The sequence below is a fragment of the Zalophus californianus genome, chromosome 12, assembly GCF_009762305.2.
Source record: "Zalophus californianus isolate mZalCal1 chromosome 12, mZalCal1.pri.v2, whole genome shotgun sequence".
Classification (NCBI taxonomy): domain Eukaryota; kingdom Metazoa; phylum Chordata; class Mammalia; order Carnivora; family Otariidae; genus Zalophus; species Zalophus californianus.
The window spans coordinates 78,354,673-78,381,530 of record NC_045606.1 but is presented as its reverse complement, the minus strand read 5'-3'; the positions used below and the strand labels follow the sequence as shown (position 1 = coordinate 78,381,530).

Here is a 26,858-nt window from a genome sequence, read left to right as displayed (position 1 = left end):
AGTAGAAGAGTTCAGAAGGCTGCAAAAGACTGCAGAGGGTAGCCTTTTCTCTCTCCAGCAGGGACAATTATTCAGTGTTTCCTTTTGGCAAAATCCATCCCCCTTTGTTAGGTAGAAGAATGTGGGAGTTTTAACAGTGGTTTTTCTTCCCTTCTTCCTGCCAAGTCTACAGGGGCATCTTTCTTGGATCCCTACAATGAGAACTTAGTGGGATTACTATAGAGTCCCCTTCTGATGACAGCACCAGGAGTTTCTCATTCTCTGCACTCAGCTTCTAGTAATTTGTCCAAATTAGTTGTCAGGTAAGTAGTCCTACTCTTTATGGCCCCCACTGACTTCTGTTTCCAATATTACACCTCTCTGGTTTTGATTGTGTCTCCAGGTGTTGGGTTAGTGGTTTGCCCTGCAACCTTCGTTCTCTGACAAGTCCAAGAAAAGTCATTGATTTTCAGGTTGTTTAGCTCTTTGTTTTAAAAATGGGAGTGACGACTTCCAATCTCTTTACAGGTCTGAGCTCAAACTGCAATTCCTTTGGTTCTGAGATTTGAAAAACTCTTAAGGATTATTTCTTTGATAGACTTGAAAAAAATTACAAAAAAATACTCATATAAATAAAGGAAGAGCTGTACTTTGGAGTAACAATCGTTTTATGAAGTCAGTGAAATAATGAAAATGGACGAAAACGGCTGAGATTCTTTTTTCTTTCTCAAGGGCATATGTATCTTATTCTTCCATTGTGTTTCAACAGAGGTCTAAAAAGAAAAGGTGATAGAAAGCACAGACAGTAGACTGCCTTTTACAGGAAAGGAATAGTTGGAGAAGAGGAATAGTGGAGCAGGGTTTGGGGGAGTGGAGAAAGGACCTTAAAGCTAGCTGAGCTGTTGGAACCTGGCTCCAGGTACAGGTCGGTGAAATTTACTCCACTTTCCTGACATCTCAGGAAAGGCTTAGAGACTTACTAACTGTAACTCTTCTGTATTGGTTCACCCTTAGCTGGTCCCTTGTTTTTTGCTGGTAGTGGTCCCCTACGACATCTCTCAGATATGTGCTTGCTTCAGGGTCAGAAGCTCTGCATACAGAGCTGTTCTGTTAAGATGTGCAGGATGGCATAGTCCCTGGTACTTAAGGAAAAACCAGAATGTGAAGGGTGCAGTGCCAGAGCTGCAGCCTGATGCCACCCGAGCTTCATGTGGTCACAGTCTCGTCCCAGAGCTGTAGGATCAGCATCAGCAATGGAAAAACAGAAAAGCAGAGGTGGTTACATTATGTTTGATTAGAGCCAGGAACTTAGTAATTATCAAAATTAAGGCATGAAAGTAAAACCTGAATGTAGAGGATATCACAAATTATAAAACTAGGGATAATTGAAAGAAAAATTATTACATGTTACCAAAAAATAAAGAATAAGAACAATCCAGATATTTCATAGATTAGCTCTTGTGCTAGTAAAACCACCTGCCACACTTTGGATTCTTTGGTTTGAGTGTGTTTGTATTGCTGCACATTTACAGAACAAAGCATTAGGTAACGAAGGAAGGAGCTCATTCTAAAATGAGCAACATAACAATATAAGAATCTGATATTGTTAGCCATGATTTACTTGACTAGAAGTACAGTGAAGTAACAGGACAGAAGGAAAAAGTGTGTTCGTGAAAAGTTTAATTTCAGAGTAGTTTTAAGAAAATGCAGTGAATTTCAAGTAAATATAGTTACACCTTTAAAGAAACAGTTGATATTAAAGCCATGTATTTTATAATCTTGTTAAAAATTTTTTCACCTATTTTTTAATAAAATGCTGCTACTTAAGTGGTACTAGTAATCAGCTGCCTTTAAACAAAAAATAGGTTATTAAAGATTATTTTAAAATGTGACAAAGGGGGGGGTTGCCTGGGTGGCTCAGTCATTAAGCGTCTGCCTTCGTCTCAGGTCATGATCCCACGGTCCTGGGATTGAGCCCCTCATCTGGCTCCCTGCTCAGCGGGAGGCCTGTTTCTCCCCCTCCCACTCCCCCTGCTTGTGTTCCCTCTCTCGCTGTGTCTCTCTCTGTCAAATAAATAAATAAAATCTTTAAAAAAAAATAAAATGTGACAAAGGGTAATACATTATGTTCAAGTCATGTAGTTAACTTAGTCTCCATAATCATGTACAAATATAATAAATTATGTACCAAGCAGTGTGTTGAATGATAGGAACACAGAGACCAGACCTAGTTTTTTGCTAGATTTATTTTTTAAAAGAAAAAAAAAAAAAAAACGCCATCATAAATGCCACAGTGGTGTGGTGAGATCCTGGCTCTGTGTTCTTGAGGTTGAAAAGAACACAGTATTGGAGGAGTGTCATGAAAACACCAGAATAAGATGCTAAAGAGGTATTCTGCCAGGAGGGATGAGCATGTTGTAAAGCATCCAAAACAGCTTTGGCACTTGGGGAACTCCAGGTCTTTGTTGCTGCTGGAGTATAAGAAAGAGAAGGGACTGTGGTTTGAGATGACAATTAGCAGATGTAGGTTAAGGGTGTTGCGAACTGGAGAGCGATGTGGTCCTACAGGACCAGAGTGTGCATGGTGGGACCATATCAACAGTATCTCTCTTCTTACTTCTTAATTTGTATTTTAAGAGAATTGGTAACTGAATTTGACAGCTATCTGAATCCTCATCTTCTCTGCCCAAGGCTACCTTTATTAATATTGCGTAACCTCATTCCATTAACTGAAAAAAGTGACCCATCCATATTTACCCAAGAGTCCAAGGAAATTTAACTGAAATCTTCCTCTAAATATCCCTCTACCCGAATTTCTTATAGTCTGAAGACTGTAAGAACTCTGAGTGATACTACAGAATAGTTGCACATTTTAAGGGATAAGCAGGAATAATTTACAAATGGTTAAAAAGTAGTGTTCAGGGGCACCTGGGTGGCTCAGTCTGTTAAGTATCTGCCTTTGGTCATGATCTCAGGGTCCTGGGATGGATCCCTGCTACAGGCTCCCTGCTCAGAGTGGGGGTGGTGGTCTGGTTCTCCCTCTCCCTCTGCCTCTCCCCCCTGCCACGTGCCTGGACAGCTTGCTCCCTCAAATAAAAAAAAATTTTTTTTTAAGTAGGTTTATGATACCCTTTCTCAGGAATTTTTGGAGCTTTGGAGTTTAAGCAGTTTGGGCTTAAGAGTTTTAAGGAAATCAGCAAATCTAGGCAGTTGCTGTGTTTCTTGCCCATCTCACTGTGAGTCTTCCCTTGGAAGATCTGCATTCAGGATGTCAAAGGAAAGTAGAAGAGGGAAATTGCTGTCTGCCTTTCACCTCTTTTTTCTCAACTAGTGTGTGATTTGATAATACTTTTTATTTAATATAACTTGTCTACTTTGGCAGAAATAAAGCACACCCTACAGAGGCAGTTAAATTTGATAACAAAAATCATTTTCAAAATAAGAAAATAAAGCTGTAGAAATGACAATTAGGAGGTTATACTTTTCAAATCTAGATAATTTTAAAGCTCAAATGCTGAGGAAAATCTTCAAGTAAATGCCATGAAATGGCAGTTATGTTTTAGGGTACAGCAAGAAGAAACTTCAGACCTTAAGAATGAGTCAATTTTATAGTATCTGATTTTTGAAATTCTGGAATTAATAATTGGAATGGCCATAATATTTATATACATGTTCATTTTTTTTTTTAAGATTTTACTTGACAGAGTGTGCAAGAGAGAGCGATAGTGGTGGTGGGGGGAGAAGGGGAGCATACTCCCCGCTGAGCAGGGAGGCCAACTCAGGGCTCAGTCCCAGGACCCTGAACCAAAGGCAGACGCTTAACCATCTGAGCCACCCAGGCACCCTACATGTTCACTTTTTTTTTTTTTTTTTATTTGACAGAGAGCAGGAGCAGGGGGAGGGCAGAAGGAGAGGGAGCAGCAGACTCCACGCTGAGTGTGGAGCCCGGTGCATGGCTGATCCCAAGACCCAGAGATCATGACCTGAGCCAAAGGCAGACGTTTAACCAACTGAACCACCCAGGCACCCCCATGTTCACTTTTTTAAATGAACGTGTCGTGATATAAATTAGATGACTCTGATTTCATTTAAATGAATTTGGATATCTGATTAGTAATAATGAATCAATTTCCTCTCTAAAAATTAAAATTGTGAATACAATTTTAATATATTAAATCACATATTTTTTATCAGTAAGTTTTTTTTCATTTGACTATGCATTATTTTGTTTTTTTTACCTATGGGCCTATATATAAGGGAACTACGTAAGAATATTCCTAAGTAAGATTTCTCCTAAAATGTTTTAATTCACTTTTTCACAAATCGGACTAGATCACAGGTATAGGCTACCATCACACATTCTTTGGATTTATTTTTAGATTCTTCATTACCCAGATCTAGCCTATAGAAAGTAGGGTGGTATTCCGACTTTTCCATTTTTTATTTTTTTAAAGATTGATTTATTAGACTGTGCACACACACACACAGAGGGACAGGGAGAGGGAGAAGCAGATGAGGGACTCAATCCCAGGACTCTAGGATCATGACCTAAGCCGAAGGCAGATGCTTAACTGACTGAGCCACTTAGGCGCCCCATTTTTTTAATGAGAACAGACATCTTAGAGACGAGGCATCTTTGTAGTAGTAGTGGGGTGCGGGGCAGGGGTGCGGGAGTATTTTTGCTAATGTACTTCAAGACCTGCTCTCAACTCTTAATGAAAAAGGATCATATGGATATACTGTTCCAAGTATAAGTAATTATATCTTTCCCATGAAAATATTCTATCAAAATTAAAATGAGATATTTAAAAAATGTCAGCAAGGGAAAATGCAAAAATGACAAGATTTGGTTCTTTGAAGGTATTTACATGTGGTGAGGAGACAGATCTATAAAGAAAATGTAATGTTAAAAAAAAGAAAATGGTATAGTTAAACAGTATGTTACTGAGGGTATGTATACAGCATGATGTGAGGATGTGGATGACCGTATTTTAATTTAATAGATGATAGTTTGCACAGATTTCTTTAGTGTTCACCCTGGCTGCACATTAGTATGACCCAAGGAGCTTTAAAAACCACTGGACACCTGGGCCCCACCTCAGACTAAGTGAAACAATCTGTGGAAAATAGGACCCACTGTCTATTTTTAAAAAAGCCCTCTTTCTACATTATGGTGATGAAGATGCACGGTTAGGTTGGGGATCCCTGGCCTGACTGTCCATCGAAGACTTAATGCCAAGGTGACCTCAAACTGTAGGGGAGGCTGAGAAACCATCTAGCAATGTGTCCAGGAAGAAGAGGTGATCTGGCAGTGTGGAAAACCTAATTTTCGTCTGGAGCTTTAATGAAAGTTTAATGAAGATTCTAAGAAGGCACAAATTCCTGAATTTTAGAAGATGGAAAGAAATTTGATAGACAGGTGGAAAATAACATTTACAAAGGTACAAGGAGAGTGAAAAGCTTGGAATCTGTTAGGAAGGTATGCCATGTGTATTGCTGGAGTAGCAGGAGATGAGGCTAAAGAGTTAGGACTTGAATATTAAGGGCCTAAATGCTAGCCAGAAGAGCTTGGAATTTATCATGAGCTAGGGAACACAGGTAGGCTGTAAGCAATGACATGAAAGGAACAGTTTGGGATTCTGGAAAGATCCTTCTCTGGGGCCTAAAGAATGGATTTCATATCTTCCATACCCTGCCACCCTGTGGACATGACCCGGCATTATTATTATTTTTTTTTTTTCCTGCTCCTTGCCCTTGTATGGTCCTGTTTTATTTCTCAGTTGCCCGTGAAGTTCCTAGACTACTGGATTGGACCCTAGGAGTCTGTTTTCACGTTCTCTTGGATCTATGCCCTTCAGATTCTGTGCTTCAGAATCCTTCTGGGCTCCCCCCAAACTTGGGAACTTTGGCTTGAGTCAAAACACTAGAACACCTGATTGCTTGGAAAGGGACAAAGATGGAAGTCTAGGAATTCAGGCAGAAACTGGGAGTCCACTTGGGTCTATGGCATAAGACCTACCATTTACTAGAACTTTGAGTAATACCGCCTATTCCTCTCCCTTTTTATAGAAAAGGTAGTATGTTTTAATGGCTTTCTTTCCATTTGTTAATGTTTATATGATGCAGCCTTTGTTAACCATGGTCTGATGGGGCATCTGTGATTAGGGTTTTCTTTCAACATAGTGCCTACTCTAGTCAAGCACTGTTCTAGGCTCTCTATATGGCATTCCCTCTTCTCAAGGAGCAGCATTTTTGGAGGGAAAAGTGTGGGGGAGAAATCGGGAGTTCTGTTTTGTACATGCTGAAAACGAAATACTAAACATCCATGTGGAAATGGCAGGTGGTGGTCAGGTATGCAGATCTGAAATTCCAGCGAGTCATCAGGGTTGGCATATGGATTTGGGAATCATTTAGATAGAGTTAGTATTTGAAGCCAGGGGACACTATGAGATCATTTTAGGAGAGTCTGGAGCTCAAGATGAGAAGGGGCCTAGGATAGAGTACTATGGACACCAGGATTTAGAGGCTGCACAGAAGGGACAGAGCCAGTGAGGTAGGAGGAAAACCAGAGTGTGGTGTCAGGGAAGCCAAGAGAAGACTTGTCAAAGAAGGAGAGTGTTTATGCCACAAGCTGCTCAGAGGTCAGGGAAGATGACAATGAAGTGACCCTTGCATGTGTCATGGTAGAAGGCACTCTTGACTGTCCTGGAGTCAGTTAAGAGTAGAACCGGGAAGGTAAGAAAATAGAATTAACAGAAAAATCTTTAGGGGATCAACCAGTAACAACATTATATATTCAAGAAATCCCTTCTATATAGTACTTGGAATCATTTTATTAAATTTGTTGGGCATTTATGTGCCAAGCTCATGCCATCAGACTTTCTTCTTAAGTGTTTATTACTTTTCAACTTTTAGAAATGTATGGCCCAGAAAACTTAACACTCATTTCTTTTGGTAGATGGTTAGACCAACTTCTCTGTTTTTATAATCCACTTAGAAAAAAAAAAATTGAAAAGGCTGAGGAAGAGAGGTGGTCACATTCTCACAAAAGAGTACCTGGTGATATTTCATGTTTTGAGCTGATTATCAGGGTCATAATATCCTAAATCCTCTTTGCTTTAGAGTATAAAACATTTCCATTTACCCTAATCACATTAGAGCAGGGCCAACTGATCATTATCTTAGTAAGATTTTACTTGTGTAACGGGTGGCTGTGATTGATCTGGCTATTTGTTACAAACTTAGAGAAAGGCCTTTATTATTGTTCACTGTTTAAAATGATGTTATTTTCTATTTGTGAGTGTTTTCATGTTTCTCATATGAAGATCTCCAGATTAATAAGGCTTACCTTTCTGTCTGTGAATCCTCATCAGAGGTTTGTGAACTCATTTTGTACACGGTATGGTACCAAGAGCAATAGTGTTTGAAAAATATGGATAGGTTCGCTACCCTGTTTTTGAGAAATGAGATGCTACTGTGATTGTTTCACTGAGTTAGATCCACTGAAAAATACTGTAGTGATTAAAAACAACAACAAAACAAAAACTCACTCTGCTTATTTTGACTATCACTGCCTTTTACCCTTTTCACTCAGGTCAGCTCCTCTGCATTCTGTCTCACCATAGCCCAGGGCAAACTGGTGAATCTGAAACTCCTCAGACACAGTAGGTTCAAAATGCCATTTTTTTCCCCTCATCCCAAATGTGTGGCTCTCCTTCTATTTGTGTTCAGCCTTCTGACTCCTAACCATCAGTCCTTTTATGTCTTCCAGCCCAATTACCTGCATTGCTGCTTTATCCATAATACTATATCATCTCTTTCATGTCCATGGCCATTGCCATAGCTCAAGACTTTAGTACCTCCTAGATGGAGCATGGCAGTAACTTCTTAACTGCTTCCCCCTTCCAACTTTACATATATTGCCAGATTAATATTATTGGAGCACCATCTTGTTCTTATGACCCAACTTCGAATAGAGAAAAATGGCTCCTCTCTGTCCACAGAATGAGGTTCATACCCGTTATTGTTCCATCTGGCCCCCACCTGCCTTACTTATGTTCTTTCCCATGTAGTAGTTCTTTACATACCCTGTGTTCTGTGTAAACTGAATCACTCCCTGTATTTTCTTGGATTTTAATTTTGACTCCTATTATTCTCTTCACTTGGTATTCCCCTTCTTCATTCTTCAAGACCCAAGAGAAATTCCCTGCTCTCGCCCCCAGTCTTTTTTCTTAAATATTGGGGGAGGAGGGGAAAAAATGAGGAATTTACAATTCCTTATCATTACCTAAAAGCCTATCCTATTCTACTTTATATTATATGTAAATTTATATATAATAAAATATATAATATATATATTTATATATAATAAATTCTTCTACTTCACTTTAATAGCTTGAGCCTGGGATATTTAATCTTTATACCATTAATTCTGCAATAATATTTAATGTGTTTCCTATTGTGTGTACTCACAGATAGTGAATGACTGAAAGAGTGGAAATTGAAAGTGTGGCATTGGGAATGTTTTGAAGCATTTAAGTTGAATCCTGCTGTCAGACTGCCCTGTCCCTTATTAACTGTGTGACCTTGACCTGGGAAAATTGCTTAAAGCAACCTGTGCTTCAGATTTTTCATCATTAAAGTGGGAGGAAGTTATGACCTGTCCCATAAGGTTGTTCTGAGGCTTAAATGCTCATGTAGGACAGTCCTTACATGTAGTAAGTGCTGTATAAATTTAGTTCTCTTTGTTTGTTTGTTTGACAGAGAGAGACACAGTGAGAGCAGGAGCACAAGCAGGGGGAGTGGGAGAGGGAGAAGCAGGCCTCCTGCCAAGCAGGGAGCCCGATGCGGGGCTTGATCCCAGAATCCTGGGATCATGACCTGAGTCAAAGGCAGATGCCCAACGACTGAGCCACCCAGGCACCCCATAAATTTAGTTCTTTTTAGTCCTGATGAGGCTGGAGTTCTGATGTGCTCTGTGTTACCTAATACTAAAGTCTTTCAATTTCAGCATTACTTAATTATTAATGTGAATGTGTACTCAACTATTTTATCGAGGTGAATATAGTTAAGTGTTGCTTGAAAGTATTATGAGCTCATTACTTTTGTCCAGAAGATAAAATGCTAATATCAAATGAAATACTAAAAAAGATTTCATGATGTAAAAAAACTTGCCATCTACCATTTTAGAGAATATGCATGCATTGTCTTCAGGCTATTGAAATCCCATGGTTTTTATGTTTGAGGTTAAATTCTTATGTTCTTGCTTTTGAACATTTTGATCCATTATTTAATATAGTTTAGTTCAGTTCACATAGGGTAATTTTATATCTAATTAACTCATCTTTTCCCTACTTTTTACGATTCAAATGAAAGCATGGTTTGGGAAATGTACTTTTCTCCCCAGTTTTATTGAAAAATATTGACCTGTATCCCTGTATAAGTTTAAAATGTACAGCATGATGGTTTGATTTACATACATTGTGAAATGATTAGCTAGCTTCCATCTTCTCATATAGATACAATAAAGAAAAAATATTTTTTCCTTGTGATGAGAACTCTTAACAACTTTTCCATATATCCTACTGCAGTGTTAGCTACATTCCTCATGCTGTACATTACATCCCTAGTGCTTATTTATCTTATTACTGGAAGTTTAGACTTTTTGACCACCCTCCTCCATTTTCCCTCACTTCCTCCCCACCTGCCTTTGGTAACAACAAGTCTGAACTCTTTCAATGAGTTTTGTTTTTTAAATTAGGAAAAAAAATGTTTTTTAGATTACACACCAAAGTGAGATCATACAGTATTTATCTTTCTTTGCCTTATTCTACTTAGTATAATGCCTTTAAGGTCCATACTGTCACAAATGGTAGGATTTCCTCTTTTTTATGGGTGAATAGTATTCCACAACTTCTTTATCCCATCCATCAATGGACATTTAGATTGTTTCCATGTCTTGGCTATTGTAAATAATGCTGTTATGAACATGGGAGTGCAGATATCTTTCCAAATTTGTGTTTTCATTTCCTTTGGATATATTCCCAGAAGTGGAATTGCTAGACCATATGGTGATTCCATTTTTAATTTTTTGATGATCCTCCATACTGTTTTCCATAGTGACTGCACTAATTTATAGTCCTACCAACAGTGCACACAGGTTTCCTTTTCTCCACATCCATGCCAACATTTGTTATCTGTTTTGATGATGACCATTATAACAAGAATAAGGTGATATTTTTGTGGTTTTAATTTGCATTTACCTAATGACTTGTGAAGTTAAGCATCTTTTCATGTACCTGTTGGCCTTTCATTTATCTTCTTTGGAGAAATATCCATTCAGGTCCTTTGTTCATTTTTTAAATTGTGGGGGTTTTTTGCTTTTGATTTGTATGAATTCTTTATATATTTTGTATATTAGCCTCTTAACAGATGTGTACTTTGAAAATATTTCTTCATTCCATAGGTTTTCTTTTCAGTTTGTTGATGGTTTCTTTTGCTGAGCAGAAGCTTTTTAGTGTGATATAGTTCTACTTATTTATATTTGATTTTGTTGCTTTTGCTTTAGGTATCATATCCAAAAAAGTCATTACCAAGACCCAGGTCAAGGAGCTTTTATTTCCTGTGTTTTCTTCTAGGATTTTTATGGTTTCGGGTCTTCTATTTAAGTCTTTAATCCATCTTGAGTTAAATTTTCTGAGGGGTATAGGGCATGGGTCCAGTTTCATTCTCTTACATGTGAATATCTAATTATCCCAGCAGCATTTATTAAAGAGATTGTCTTTTCTCCATTGAGCATTTTAGGCTCCCTAGTCAAATATTAGTTGACTGTACATACTTGAGTTCTCCAATTTCGGGGTTCTCAAATCTGTTCAATTTGTGTGTGTGTGTTTATGTTAGTACCATACTATTTTTGATGACTGTAGTTCTGTAGCTCTATAGTATATCTTGAAATCGGAAAGTGTGATGGTGCCTGCTTTTGTTATTTCTCAAGACTTCTTTGGCTTTTCAGGGTCTTTTGTGTTCTGTATAAATTTCAGGTGTGTTTTTCCTTCTGTAAAAAAGAAATGCCATTGGAATTTGATAGGGTCTTCCAATCCATGAACACAGGATACCTTTCCACTTGTGTATGTTTTCTTCAATTTCTCTTATCTATCAGTGTCTTTGAGTTTTCAGAGTAGAGATCTTTCACTTTGTTAGTAAAATTTATGCCTAAGTATTTTATTGTTTTTTATGCTATTGTTCATGGTATTTTTTTCCAGAAAATTCATTGTTAGTATACAGAAATGCCACTAGTTTTTGTAGCTTAATTTTGTATCCTGTAACTACTGAATTCATTGATTAGATCTAACAGGTTTTTTGGTTGAGTCTTTAAGATTTTCTGTACATGAAACGATATTCTCTACAGATAGGGACCAATTTACTTCTTGGCAGTTCTGAAACCTTTTATTTCTTTTTCTTGCCTGGTTGCTTTAGTTAGGACTTCTAGTATTATCTTGAATAGGAGTGCTGAGGGTGGGCACCCTTGTGTTACTCCTGATCTTAGAGAAAAAGCTTTTAACCTTTCACCATTAAGTCTGATGTAAGCTGTGGGCTGGTTTATTATGCTGAGATAAGTATGTCCTTCTGTGAAATGCATTTTTAAGACTCTTAGAATTATTTTACAAGGACCATGGCAGAACTGCTATTTCTGAGTCAGGTTTTTTTTTTATATATATATATATATATATATATATATAATCTGGAAGATCAGAATGATATAAGGGAATTTTTTTTAAATGCTTTGTATCTAGCAGACATAATGTTACCTGAATCATACGTAACATCTTATATGCAATGTGTTTCTCTTGAGGGTATGGGAATAACGTCATCTTCTTACATTCTTTTTGTTGCATGAAATTACAAAAAGTTTGTTACCGTGTTGTTGGCTCATCTCAGTGATCAGGAAAAAGGGAGGGATGGGGTTTTTGTTTTTAAGGGAGATTGACTCACAGAAGATCAGTTTGCAGGAGATGTTAGGGTCCAAGAGCCTTGTAATTATTCTTTATATTTGCATTAAAATTGAGACCAGTTATGTGAATTCCACCATTCAAGAAGGATTTGTTTTACTCCTCTTGATAGGGTAGGATGAGCTAACAAGGGACCTACACTGCAATTTGGGGTAGAGGTCTTAAATGTCTGAAGTTCAACAATAAGAGGAAACTGTGAAAGATAGGTCATCAGATAGTACCTGCTTTATTATTAAATGATTGGTTAGGTAATGTCAGATTTGGAGATTGATTGAAACAATGAAGGTAGGTTAAGAATGTCCCAGGCAGAAGAAACACAAGCAAAATGCATGACTGGGAAAATGTAACATCTTTGGTAAACACTGAACAAACTAATTTGTATAGATAGTGGAATTACCCAAGAAATTGAAAAGAGAATGGAATAAAATTTGGGAGGACCAGGATACTAAACTAAGGTGTTCGTGTTTATTCTTTTATTTACTTTTATTACTCTTTTATTACTCTTTATTCATGTTCACTTATTCATTTAATCCCTCATCTCCTTTCTTTTTCCTTACCTCCCCCCCTTCTCTGAGATTATAGCCTGATCAAGGGTAGTGGGAATGATATGTAGAAATGGGAGCCATGATGAAGAGTGGATGATGATAAACAGGTTTACTTTTAGGTGAGGGCATTGTAGGTGCGTAAAAGGAAAGGCCTTGCCTTCAGTTGGGAAGCTGGAACTCAGGACAAATGCCGGTGGTACATACTGACTTACGGCATTGTTTTGAGAAGTAACTGGAGATACTCTGATGTCTAGAACAGCCAAGGACCTGCGTGTGTGTTTGTAGTATGGGGGGTGGTGTGGCAGCATAGAAAACAGCAGAAATAATCAGTAGGGTAGAGTTAGGCTCTATTTTTGTGATAAATTTTGGTTCAAGTAATAATAGAGAATTAACACAACTTATTGATGCAGTAGATTAATTTGACACTTAAAGCTTTTGATCAGTAATTTTAGGTTCTGTTGCAAAACCCATATATATTTGGTACTGTCAAATAAACACTGGGCTACTAGAAAACTCTATGATAAAGTGTTTGTTGGAGTGTTCTTTTGGAATCAGTGTTAGGTTTGTGCCAGTTACTACTTATGATATATTATCTGTAAATGACCAGATTTATGTATAATATACAGTGGACCAGCATATGAACAGGGAAAACACGAAGTTTATATAACAAATCCTAGTGTACTTGCGTTTTTCATACTGAAGGATAAAGATGAATATTACAAAACAATATAATTTGTTTGAAAAGTATGCCATAATTGGAGTGTGAAGTCAGAGAAAAAACTAATTTCTTCAGTGGGAAAAAGGACATAATTGAGTAGGGTCGGCATGTACAAAGGTATCATTATGGAAAAATAGCTATTAATTCCTTTTTTTAGTGATTGACAATGTTAATACAGTTATCCTGGTTCTAGAAAATATATTAATGAGGGAGGGTGATGATGCTAAACAGTGCTATGAAAAGTGCTTTTTATAAATGATCTTTTTTTAAAGATATGAACAAATTTAATGAATTCAAGTATTTGATATTTGTAGTTTTTAGAGCATTGGATAAAAGATATCACAAGTTATAAAATGGAGGTGTTGGGTGAAACTTGGTAAAGTTATTTTTATGCTGTTTAAAATTTTCATAACTGTAGTAGAGTTGGGCTTTGGGTCCTCCTGAGGCCTTCTGCAAAGGGAGATTTGCTGATCCCTGCGGTCTCTTGGAGCTTGTTTCCAGTGACACGAGGGGAATGTGGGGAGTGGGGCAAGGGAAGTCTAGGGTTGGAGATTTGCAAGTCAAGACCAGTAGGCTGCTGCATCAGGTCAGCATTTTCTCTACTCACAGTCCATTTTTTAGTATTTCCCTCTTTGCAAATCCATTGTGATGCTAATCAACCAGGAAACACATCTCTTCCATCACTGAATTCTTATAGTACCTGATCTGTAGCTTTCTTATGGCCATTGTATTCTGTTCTGTGTACTGTTTTCACTATTTTTGGTATAAAGTGTGAGCTCCTGGAAGGCCCTTACTTTTGTAGCTACTGAAGAGCCTACATCATGGTTGCTGTACAGTAGGTGTAAGAAAGGGTAAATAGTAAAATAACTGGACCATTACCAACACTGTTGAGAGCATGTGTCTTAGTGTCCCTTTACAGAGATTTAACAAATCTCTGTAAAGAGTAAGGTTGATGATGTGTAGGTCTGAGGGTGGCCGTCTTCCATGGTTTATGTTTTAAAAAGACACATAGCCTCTTCTAGAAGAAATGGATAGAGGCTTCTAGAAAGATTTCCCCAAAGCATGGTTCTTTACCTCTTTTTTAGTTAGGGAGTTTGCCACCCTTTTGAGTTATGAAATTCAAACCATTCCCCAAGGGAAAAAAAAAATGCATAACTCTACAGAGTTTTGCTCACAACTTGAGTGATTCAGATTCCCAAAGGCCCAGTTTAAGAACTCCCTAGCCTAGAGAATTTTAAATGTGGAAACCACAAGCCCTATATAAAGAACAGGAGGAAAAAATATATATGTGTATTAAAGATTTGTCAAGCTAGTGAAATATTTTCATCATTGAAGTGGTCATTGATTTTTTTAATATGGCAATTAATGATTTTGAAGTGGTTACTGAAACTTAATTTTCAACTGATAATTGAAAATGCTTTGTGTAATAGATACTAGAGGCATTGCAGAGAACAAAGATACATTTGGGCACCTATTATGGTCCTGACCATTGATTGACTCTTTAAAAAACGTGAAAAATAGGGATGCCTGGGTGTCTCAGTCGGTTAAGTGTCTGCCTTTGGCTCAGGTCATGATTCCAGGGTCCTGGGATCGAGTCCGGCATCGGGCTCCCTGCTCAGCGGGGAATCTGCTTTGTTCTCTCTCTCTCTCTCTGTCTCTCTGACAAATAAATAAAGTCTTATCAAAAAATGTGAAAAATATTCTGTGACAGAGGATTCTGAATGTGGGAACAGTACTTCCTATGAAATGAACAGGAGGAAAATAAAAGTACATTTCCTATGCTAAATATTTGCCAGTCCAGAAAAATATCTTGATAACTGAAGTAGTAATTGATTTTGAAGTGTTAATTGAAATTGATCATTTTCAATTGATAATTGAAAATGCTCTGTACACTAGATACTAGGGGCATTGCAGAGAAAAAAAGATACATTTGGGCATGCTGTGTGCCAGGAAAGGACATCTGTGAGGTAAGTAATCTCTTGTCACAATGTGTTCAAATCAAGAATTTAAAGAAAATGAGGTTGTCCTCATAAAGTGAGGCTTGCGTCTGGGCCCTACCATGGACTCCAGAGCCCACATATCTCCATTTTCTTTATCTCATACCCCAAATCAGGCACTAGAGACAGAGGTGCTATCCAGCATTTTAAAATCTGATGTCCCACATCTGTGAACCATCTAGGCTTGATTGATTGATTGATTGATTTTGTGGAGGGGAAGATGGAGGAGGTGGTGTAAAAACCCAAGTTCTCTGGAGGGTTCAGAAAAGAAAAAGCATTACTTGCACCATAACCATATGTACAACTGCTCTGGTGAAAGATCTACTTGAAGTGGCCAGGAAGACCCTCTACCATAAAAAAAGTAGAGTCCTTGCCAGGAACTCAGAATACCTGAATTTTGGTCTGCTTAAATAATGTGATCTAGGTTTCACTCTACATGACTCTAGATTGGATTGGATGTGGGCTGTGAGGGAAAAGAAAAGGCTAAAGATGACACCTAGGTTTTGGGCTTGGGCAACTGGGTGAATAGATGTGCTGTTTATATGACATGGCATTATTCATCGAAGGAGTGATTGGTATGGGGAGCTGGAAGTCAAGATTGCATTTTGGGTTTGTTAGTCTTCATGCAAATTGAAATGGTAAATAAGCAGTTGGAAATGTAAATCAAACTTCTGAAGGGTTGGAGCTATAGATACATGCTGTTTATGACCATGTGCTTTGAGGAAAGCACCCAGGTGGTGAACATGTAGATTAAGAGGTCCGAGGGCCCCTCCAATATTTACAAATGTTAACCTCTCCAGTTTCATAGTGGAAATTAAAAGAAAATCCATTTGCCTTATTAGAATTTATTTTTTGAACATTTTGAAAAGCAGTACATTATTAAATCTAACCAACGGGATTGGCTGGAGGGAGGTTGGTGTGGTTATAAAAGAGCAACATATGGTGTTAAAAGTCTGCAGTGTTTTGGGGTACCTGGGTGGCTCAGTTGGCTGGGCATCCCACTCTTGGATTAGGCTTGGGTCATGGTCTTGTGGCCCCATGTCAGGCTCCGTGCTCAGTGAGGAGTCTGATTGAGGATTCTCTGCCTCTGTCCCTCCCCTCACACATGCTCACGTGTGTGTGCACATGCGCTTGCTCTCAAATCTTAAAAAATATTCTTCAGTGTTTTGACTGTAGTGGTGAATATATGAATTTAGATAAATTAGATAATAGATTAATACAAATGGTAAACATAAAACTGAGAAACTCTGGATAAGATGGACGATTATATCAAAGTCAGTATCCTGGTTGTGATATAATAGTACAGTTTGGTAAGATGCTGCCATTGGAGGAAACTAGGCTGTGTATAATGGGTGTATCTATTTCTTATAACTGCATGTGAAACTAATTTCAATTGAGAAGTTAACTTTTAAGAAAACATAATTATATAAGCTTTCAATTTTAAAACAAAAGTAATAAACACTCAAAACAAGGGGCACCCGGGTGGCATAACTGGTTAAGCATACACCCTTGGTTTCAGTTTAGGTCATGACCTCAGGGTCATGAGATTGAGCCCCAAGTCTGGCTTTGTGCTCAGCAGAGTCTGCATGAGATTCTCTCTCCCTCTTCTTCTCCACCTCCTGCTTGTGAACACATGCTCTCTCTCTAAAATAATAAATAAATCTCTAACAAAACCCCCAAAACATGGGACATTAACATTCTTACATGTAAAAACAAAAAAAGTTAACCAACTGATTTACCTCCTTCAATTCTATCTAGTGTTACATTACACAAGGATATAAAAAAAAAGTCTGTCTTAGCTTTTCCTTTTTTTTTTTTTTCCTTAACATGTTTGGGAGTATGCATTTCTAGTTTCACAAAATGATAGCAGTAGTCACCAAAGTTAGTAATCTCTGAAAATTTAATTAAATTAAGAGAAGGCTATTCAAATGTTATTTGGTACAGCGGTGCTCTGCTTTTCTCTGCCTACATTTTTCCAGAGAAATGCAGTTAAGGTATTAATATTTTTCAGAAGTAGTAGCAAATGTCTCTTACAAAGAAAATACTTGCAAAATCCAGAAGTGAGTCAAATAACTTCACTTAAAATTAAGAGCTGCTAATATAAAGATATATTTGAAGATGTTAAGTAGTGTTTTGTGAAGTTTGAAGAACTATGACCTTCTGTTTTCAGATGTTAAATACTATTTCTTAGTGGAATTAGAACTCCTTACATGCATGTAACCATTTTAATTTTTCTATGTAAAGATATTTATCAGCATTTAAGCAAAGATGAGATTGTTTACACATTTAGTGTATTTGAAGTATTGTAGTTACAGGTTCTTACACATAATTTTTGCTTTTAGGACTTTGATTTCAGTCACCTGGAACAGATATGCCACACAGTCTTTAACAATTTTGTTAGTTTTTAATGTAAATCATTTTGACTTTGAACACAGTAAAGAGAAGCTTTGTTTCTTTGACTTTGCATCCTATTAATTAACTTGTGTTTGTTCTTGAGATGACATAGAAAATTATTTACCAGTGATTTAGTTTAAGAAAATTTTGGCTAGGGGCACCTGGGTGGCTCAGTCAGTTAAGTGTCTGCCTTCTGCGCAGGTCATTATCCCAGTGTCCTGGGATCGAGCCCTGTGTGGGGCTCCCTGCTCAGCGGGAAGCCTGCTTCTCCCTCTCTCTCGGTACCTCCCCCTGCTCATGCATGCATGCTCTCGCTCTCTCAAATAAATGAATAAAATCTTAAAAATCTTGGCTGTTTTTAAACTTGATTTCAAATGAATTTGATTTTTTTTTAAAGATTTTATTTATTTATTCATGAAAGAGAGAGAGAGTGGCAGAGAGAGAAGCAGGCTCCCAAGGAGCAGGGAGCCTGACACGGGACTCGATCCCAGGACTCTGGGATCATGACCTGAGCCGAAGGCAGACGCTTAACCATCTGAGCCACCCAGGCGCCCTGAATTTGATATTTTTTTAATCAACCTGGAAACATTTTTTTTAGGAAGGTAACCCCAGATCTGTTTTTCTAATGAATAAATATCAGAATTCCTATGTCCCTCTAATCCGTTGTTTGTGCTGGACACAAAGTGTTCTTTCCAAAATCCTGTTTAAAATCTCTCAAAGAATTCCCGTTGTTGTAGGAACCAACTCTAGATGCCCTATTGTGGCTGCGAAGAGTAGTTTATGAAGTAGCTGGCCTCTCTCTAGCCCCATCTCCCATGTACCTTCCCCCGCCCCCCAGTATCTATCATTTCTACAACTATTCATCTCACCTCCAAACTCCTGGTGCTTTTACTAAAACATCTTCCCCATTTCTTGACTCTATATATATGTCCCGACACCACCATCCTGTCAACCTGCATTGCCCCTACTCATCTTTTTCAGGCTTTTTTTTTTTTTTAAGGCTGCTTTAAAGAATGTAATCTGGTCAGTTTGAAGTTCTTCAGGAAATAGAAAAGTTAATCTGTATTCTCCTGGGTGGTTTAATGTTGTACTCAATATTAATCCAGTCTTCAGGTGCACCTTTATTATACCACAGTTGTATTGTTGTGGTCCAGGTTTCTTTATGTTGGAAATAACAAAGGGAAAGGAATTAAAGTCAGGAGAGACATTTGTAGTCCACCCAGTGCATCCCACACTGTGCGTGGCTCGTAGGACCTCCTCAATATAGCAGTTTCTATAATGAACTAATAAAGGAAATTGATTATCAATAATTGGGGGGAAGGGAATCATAGGGAAAAGTTAAAAGAAATTATATAAGAAAGATTATTTCACTGGATAAGTGAAAGTAATTTTCCATGTAAATATCTTTAAAAATGATAGCATGCTTCTCTTGCTTTCAATCAAATTTAGCAGAAGAGAATGGAATTCTAATGTGCCAATCTGTAAGAGAGTGGAAGGGTTTCTTGGCAGCATGAGGCTGTTGATACTAGAGTGAGGAGAATATGAAGGTTTAAATGGTAGAAAGTTCTATCAGTTAATCAAATGGTACTTTTATAGTTTAGCACTAATACACAAACTTGTTATAAAAATGAAGGGAATATTTTTTGAAAGGAAAAAGAAGTAAAACATTATTCAGAATCTCACCACTCTGGAAATTTGAAAGAACAAAACAAGATATTTATCTATCTGGAACTACTTAGGGCTGACCTTCACAAAGAGGGATGGACTGAATAAGCTTAAAGACAATTTAATGTAATTTCAAGGAAACAAGGACTTCCTGGTTTTAGAGTTGTGGACAGGTTGGACAAGGAATTACTATAATTAGATTTTTTATAAAATGAGCTATTACTCTTAGCAATTTAATAACTTTTGTGAACAAAACCAAAATGAAAAGTGCCCAAGAAATTTAATTGGACTGCCATTCTGTGTTGTCAATAGGTAGCTGAGAGAATTTATTAAAAACAAAAATTGAGTCGTTAAGTCTTTAATCTGTAGGTCACTGTCATTAAGTAATCACATATGTGTAATTTCTATTTTAAAGCTGGATAATGCAGATGAACAAGCAGCCCAGATCAGAAGGGAACTTGATGGTCGTTTGCAGTTGGCAGAGAAAATGACGAAGGTAAATTATTAACTTTGACATAGTGTACGACATTTCTTTTTACTCCTGTTTCTGTGAGCTGAAAAAGTTCTGTATAGATAGTATAATTTTATCATTTTCTTCTCTGTGTGCATGCCTCTTAAGCCCAAATATCTGAGTGCATATTATCTAAATGGAGCATATTATCTATTTTACATATCCTTCCTTACACATAGAACATGTTTAAACTCAATAACTTTTGCAGATTATTCTGAAAGCAATGCCTGAATTTCTCAAATGGCCATATTTAGAAGAATTTTAATACTGTGCTACATATAACCTAATTAGGGAGTAAAACATTGTCTCTGCAAAAATCACGTATTCCAAGATATCCAACATGGTGCTTGGCACATAGTGGAGTCAGCTAATATTTGAATGGATGAAAAATCTAACTGGAAGTTTCTAGTAAAAGACTCTCACAGATAGTGGTCAATATAATTTATTCATATAGTCACTGTGTTTCTCTGTAACAGGAATAAGTTTTAAACAAAACCATTAATTTCTTCTTAATGCTTAATATTTTTTAGAGTACATGGAACTTCATTATTTGCATCATTCTTTAGTAAATTGATGCATAAATTTATTAGTGGTAAAAGAAAATTCTTTCCCAATAGACTTGAAGTTATAGTGCTATTAATCTGAGGTATGATTTTTTTTCCCTTTTTTCCCTTCTAATCAAAACTTTGAATATTTGGAGGTACACTCTTCCTTTACCTCCCTCCATCTTTCTGAAGAATCCTCCCTATTGAGGGAATTTTCATTTCTTTAAATTTTAGGTATGATGTGTAAAGTATGCAAATATTTAGTTTACAGCTCAGTGAATGTATGTGTACATGGCCCATGTTAACCACCTTCCAGATCATGATAGTGAACTTTTCCAGCCTTTGAGAAGAAGAAACATCCCATGCTGATTTTAACAATTGAAATATTTTTGTTTTTGCAAAGGAAAATGCATTTATGAATAATGTGTAAGTTTTCAGAATACTAGTACTGTGTTATCTAAAAGTATATAAAAAGTAGGGAAATTGTTGAGAAATTGGAGATAAACAGGAAAGTTGTGAAAATTAAGAGAAATTTAGGTAGCAGAGATGACAGTAAGTTGTGAGAACAAAGCCAGAGATAGATGAAGAGGAATTTCCAGATGAATGAAGACATAGAGTGCTATGAATTAGGGGCTAAAGAGTTACATTCACACAAAGAACAGTGGTTAAAAGGGCAACATGCCATGTTACTATCCTCAGGATATCTGGAGAGGCACTACATCTTGTAGAGATTCAGATGTCGAATTTATAGGATGAAAGTCAAGTAGATTAAGGCTATTGGAAGCTTTAGAGAGGACAACACTTTCCCCAAAACCCTTAGCTGAATTGGAAAACTGGCTGGAAAGACATTGCTTTTCTTGAAGACCTGAGACTGGGAGAGACTCCAGAGAGATGTTCCAGACCCTGTGAGGCAGGACTCTGGATCTGTGACCCACATTTGTAGATTGCCTAGGTGGATATAGATAATAGATATGAATACACTGAGACTGTGCATATTGTAATGAGTTGGATTTGCTTCTCTAAGGGCCTGGCTGAGGATGTGATGCTTTAGAGTAAAGTTTAGATGAATTTCTGGAGGGTTGTGAAACAGGAGGGAGGGTCTTGGGTGTCTCAAGTTCATGCCTGGGAGGAAAATGTGGGTTTATAACCTTTGGACTTGAGAGGAAAGGGTGAGTGAGGCACATAGACTTCTCTTTGTCAGCACCCCAATGATTTCATCACAAACATTGATATGTTTAAAAAAGTGTGGAGAAGGAAGTGAAGCCAATGGAATTGGAAGGGGAGTGCTCGCTTCGGCAGCACATATACTAAAATTGGAATTGGAAGGGGAAAAAAGCCACCAAAAATAAGATGCCTTTTGGTGAGTATATTGACATAGGAGATAAAACTTGTTTAATTGCTTTCTGATTCAATTTCACCAATTGTAAGCCATCTTCATAAAATATTCATAAAGCTAATTATAAGTTACTGACCTTGTTGCATTATATTTCTACAAAAATCCTATGAACCCCTGAGGACAGAGGATACAATGAGTCTATTGTATAGACTAGGAGATTGAGATTTAGGGAAAATTACTGACTTCAAGGTTACATAACAAATAACATGGAGGCTGGCTTCAAACCCTGGTCTTTGACTTTGCTCTCTTGGGCCCCCAGCTGCCTCTTCAGTCTGATAAATCCAGAAGTGTGGTCCGTTAATAATCATTGGTAATCAATAACACCTCCTATCATACTTCACAGCACAATATAACAACAAGAAAACCCCAGGGCAGAAATTTCTTTTAAAGGATAGAAGTATTGACTTTATTTTTTGTTTTAAAGATTTTATTTATTTATTTGACAGAGGGAGAAGAGCAAGAAGAGCAGGGGGAGAGGGAGAAACAGGCTCTCCTCAGAGCGGAGAGCCTGATGCAGGACTCAATCCCAGGACCCTGAGATTATGACCTGAGCCGAAGGCAGACGCTTAACCAACTGAGCCAGCCAGGCACCCTAGAAGTATTGACTTTAATACTTTAGCCAAGGCATAATTATAGGAAGTAGTAGGAAAAATGTGGACTGGGCCAGAAAAACCTGTAGGCAAATCCATGATTGCTCTTTCTTTTGATAGAGAACATTGGGCAAGTTTATTTAACTTTTTGGAGCCTGAATTTTTCTATCCATAAATTCAATGAATAAATGTTTATTGAACACCTACTAAAATAACCTGGCAATGTTGTAGGCCCGTGAGATACATCCAGACAAATATGTAGCTGTCTTGGGATAAAACCAGACAAAAATATCCCTGCCATGCCCTGGTGGAGATTGCATTTGGGAGAGCTGATAATAAGCAAGGAATGTTCCATATAACTGAATTATGGAAGGTGATCATTTCCTATTTAGAAAATAAAGACAAGGTGGAATCAGGAGTGTAGGGTGCTTAAAATTTCCAGTTAAGTGGTCAGGCTGGGCCAGTTCTTGGCAGTTCTGTCTTGTCAGTTACACGAAAAAAGAAAACAAAACTTGGAATCATCTCTCTGACTCCCTTCTTTTTCTCGTGCCTCATGACAAATTTATTAGGAAATCCATTTGCATTTGCCTTCAGAGTATTTCTAGAATCTGACAGCTGTCCCCATCTTCCACCTACCAGTCTGGTCCAGGTTTCATCTAGTGGAAGGTTAGAAGCGCTTTAAAAGGGACTAAATTTGAATACTGAGAATTTTTTTATGGAACAAGCATTTTCATGTATATAATGTGTTAGGGCCACTGAGTGAGTAAATTAGAACATTTAAACCATGGTTTATGAGAACAACTCAGAGTTAAACTAAAGAATAACCCTATTTCTGAGTCTGTTCTAATTTAAAAGATTAAATTTAACATGTATAGTTGCCTGAAGTACAGTTGATTTTTGTTTCCAAGTAAAGAGGCAACATAAGCAGGCTAAATAAAGTTGATGAAATACTATTAATAAACCTCAGAGCTTTAAAGCAGAGTTGTCTGTCTTTTCCCCCAGAGAGGAAAAAAAATTGGGTATAGTCTATTTCTTGAAAAGCTGGAAAATGCTGATTAGACCATCAATTTTGGTGATTCCTGCCAGTCTCCTTGAAAAATGATCGCGAATGATGTGTTTTTAACTAAAGCTAAATAAGAATTTGGCTTTTCATGTGCTAATGCTAAGTTTTCCATAAAATAACACCTTAAAATTTAAAAAAAAAAAAAATTGGCGCATCCAAACTTTCAAACGTGATCTTTTTTTTTTGCTTTGCTAAAGTAAAATTTTTATAAAGGCAAAATTATGACTCCTACAAATATAAACACACAATAAAGATTTCATTCAGTGCATAATGAGTGAGCAAACTAGTTACATGTTAAAACTAATCCAAAGAGCATATCAAAACTGGGTGTTTTTAGGCAAGGTTAAAACAAGATTCCCGGATTAGATCTAAAAGTGGTCAGTTTCCAGTGAGGTTTTAAACTATAACCATTGGATTATCTTACTGAGCAGACACACATTATTTGCATCTTTTCCAGACAAAATTCTGTAAGTTAACATGTAACTTCACCGTTGGGACTTTGAATCAATAAACAGTAAGTTGAACGAAGTATATTTGCTCAGATGACCCTTGGATGGCCTTTGCCCCCATAGGACATTGAAAGGACCTGCCCCCTCACCTTTTTGCCTCATTTCTGAGTTTTGGATACTTTTCATAACAGCTTTTAAAGTCAGTGCAGGGGTGCCTGGATGGCTCAGTCGTTAGGCATCTGCCTTCGCCTCAGGTCTTGATCCCAGGGTCCTGGGATCGAGCCCCGCATCAGGCTCCCTGCTCCGAGGGGAAGCCTGTTTCTCCCTTTCCCACTCCCCCTGCTTGTGTTCCCTCTCTCTCTCGCTCGCTCTCTGTCAAATAAATAAATAAAATCTTAAAAAAAAGTCAGTGCATACACCGGGTGTTATATACAACTAAATGAATCATTGAACATTGTATCAAAAACTAAAGATGTACTATACGTTGGTTAATTGAATTTAAATAAAAAAATAAAGGCAGTGCATAAATATAAAAATCTTTTTATGGCTTATTTTGCTTGTGTTTTTTTCTTTTACATGCATTGAGAAACCATTCCAAAACATTACTTTTTTTTCTCCAAAGGAAAACAAGGTATTCTGTAACTGAAGAGTTATGTTTTTCCTGAGGTTGCAAACTTTTTTGGAATGTTGCTTCACACTCTAGAGGAATGTTAAAAGGATCCCTAAGAGTCTTCCTTAAGAAAGTTCATTATGAGGGGCGCCTGGGTGGCTCAGTTGGTTAAGCGACTGCTTTCGGCTCAGGTCATGATCCTGGAGTCCCGGGATCAAGTCCCACATCGGGTTCCCTGCTCAGCGGGAAGCCTGCTTCTCCCTCTGACCCTCTTCCCTCTCGTGCTCTCTATCTCTCATTCTCTCTCTCTCAAATAAATAAAATCTTAAAAAAAAAAAAGTTTTAAAAAAAGAAAGTTAATTATGAATGTGGATACTTAATTACTATATGATAATATGCAATTTTAGTATTGATTATATGTAAATTATGTTAAAAGAAATATGTGACAGTTGTATTTGGGGAAAAGAGAAACAGGTGGCCTGAGACTCTGGGACTGATTTGTGAAGTGGCACCAGATGTTGCTTTCCATCCCATGAAAACACTGGTGCAGGTGAGTCACAGGTTAGGTACAGGTTGATGAGAGCATTCTGGATGGGTTCCAGTCATCCCAGAGATGGGGATTTCTTAGGTTATACTTGGAATGATGCCAAGGGAAACTCTGAGAAAGGCACTGATTTTTCTGGAGCATTAAGCAGTCATTTGCAAGGTGGTTGCTTTAGGCTTTCATTCCCAGCCAGTTTTGTATGGTAGTCAACCCATTACGTCATACTTCATATCATAAAGCTATAAACTCTCTTTAAGGGAAGAGCTAATGCCAGGTTTTTAAAGATTATGAAAGAGCCAATAGTGTGAGAAGGCCTCCTTTTGCTGTTGGTAGGAATATAAATGGGTATAATCATCTTTAAGGGCAGTTTGGCATATCTGTCAGTATCTGTCTAAATACCAGTATTGGGAATGTCCTTTTCATAGAGTTGAAAGAAACCAAAATCTGATTACAGTAATCTAAGGATCAAATGGCAACGCTCATGTAATTCAGGAAGAAAATGAATCTTCTAAATTGATATTGTTATTCTTTTTTATGTACAGCTTTATTCATAAGTTGGCCTTTTGCTTTAAATTTAAGATTTTCTAAACCTTTACTAAAAAAACTGAATTTATGGTCATAAGGGATCTGGTCACATTTGTGTGATGTGAAAATTCTAGAAATATCATATTGCTATTATGTATTTTTTAATTTGAATGCTTATAAAAAGGATATCCTCTTACTATACATTTTGGTAAGAAAAATGTTTAAGATGTCTGTTTCCTAACAGGCAAAGCAGCATATACTGAATGTTTTTCTGACCAACCAGTTTACCCTAAGCAATTCAAAGTTAACAGTGACTAAGATTTATCTAGATACTAAATTTTCTTGCATGTAGGTTTTCAGTTTTTCCTTAGGCAAGTCTTATCAAAAATAGTTAATGTGAAAATGTTATTCATTTTGTACCATAATGATTCTGAATAAGGGATGTAAGGTACTCTTAGACATAATCAAAATTGCCAAAGCCTGATGATTTTAAAACCTGAGAGACTAAAGTATTAGGTAGGTGCATATATATTGAGTGTCACAATTTCTAAGACAGAGATATACATCATATAATCTTCTATGATAAAATTGAAATATGACTTTTGTAACATTGTTTTTTTAAAAATTATTTTCAAGGAAAGAAACTTCCCCAAATTTATAGCAAAAGAAATGGAGAATATGTATATAGAAGAGTTGCGGTCTTCAGTGAATTTGCTAATGGCCAATTTGGAAAGTCTTCCAGTTTCGAAAGGTGGTCCAGAATTTAAATTACAAAAATTAAAACGTTCACAGAATTCTGCCTTTTTGGACATAGGCGATGAGAATGAGATTCAGCTGTCAAAGTCCGATGTGGTGCTGTCATTCACCTTAGAGGTAGGTGACTTTATCCCATGCTCGCCTCTGACAGCATAGATGAAACTGCAAAATAATTTCTGCTGACCTTCGTGGTAACTTTTTGAATTGAAAGCAGTGTGATATATTTTGAAGAAGTTACATTATTCCTCATTTGCTAGGCAATCAGGTTGTGAATGCAAATTAATACAAATTGTGTTTTAAATGTAATAGCAGTTTTAGGACTAAATAATAAGTTTTGAAAAAATTCGTCTTTGTGCCAACTAGCCTGGTGTAAGTTTATTGATAAAGTAAGCACTAAAGCAACTTGAGTGGAAATAGGATTTAAACACATAATTGAATTCTCTGTAATTTGGGAATTACTTTCAAGCTTTTGGTTAGCTTTGTTTTTAACCTACCTCACCTATGGTATTTTTGTAGAATCAAATCACACCAGCCAGCTTTGAAACACAGTATTGGGTGCATAT

At 37.1% G+C, this 26,858-nt stretch overlaps 1 protein-coding gene across 1 annotated transcript in view; it reads left to right on the top strand.

Annotated features, from left to right (window-relative positions):
- The window catches only part of CADPS2 (calcium dependent secretion activator 2), a 509,442-nt gene that overhangs the window by 184,768 nt on the left and 297,816 nt on the right, over positions 1-26,858 (top strand). Inside the window, 2 exon segments of the mRNA XM_027573409.2 lie at positions 19,722-19,802; positions 26,176-26,412. Coding sequence (XP_027429210.1) covers positions 19,722-19,802; positions 26,176-26,412 — 318 coding nt within the window.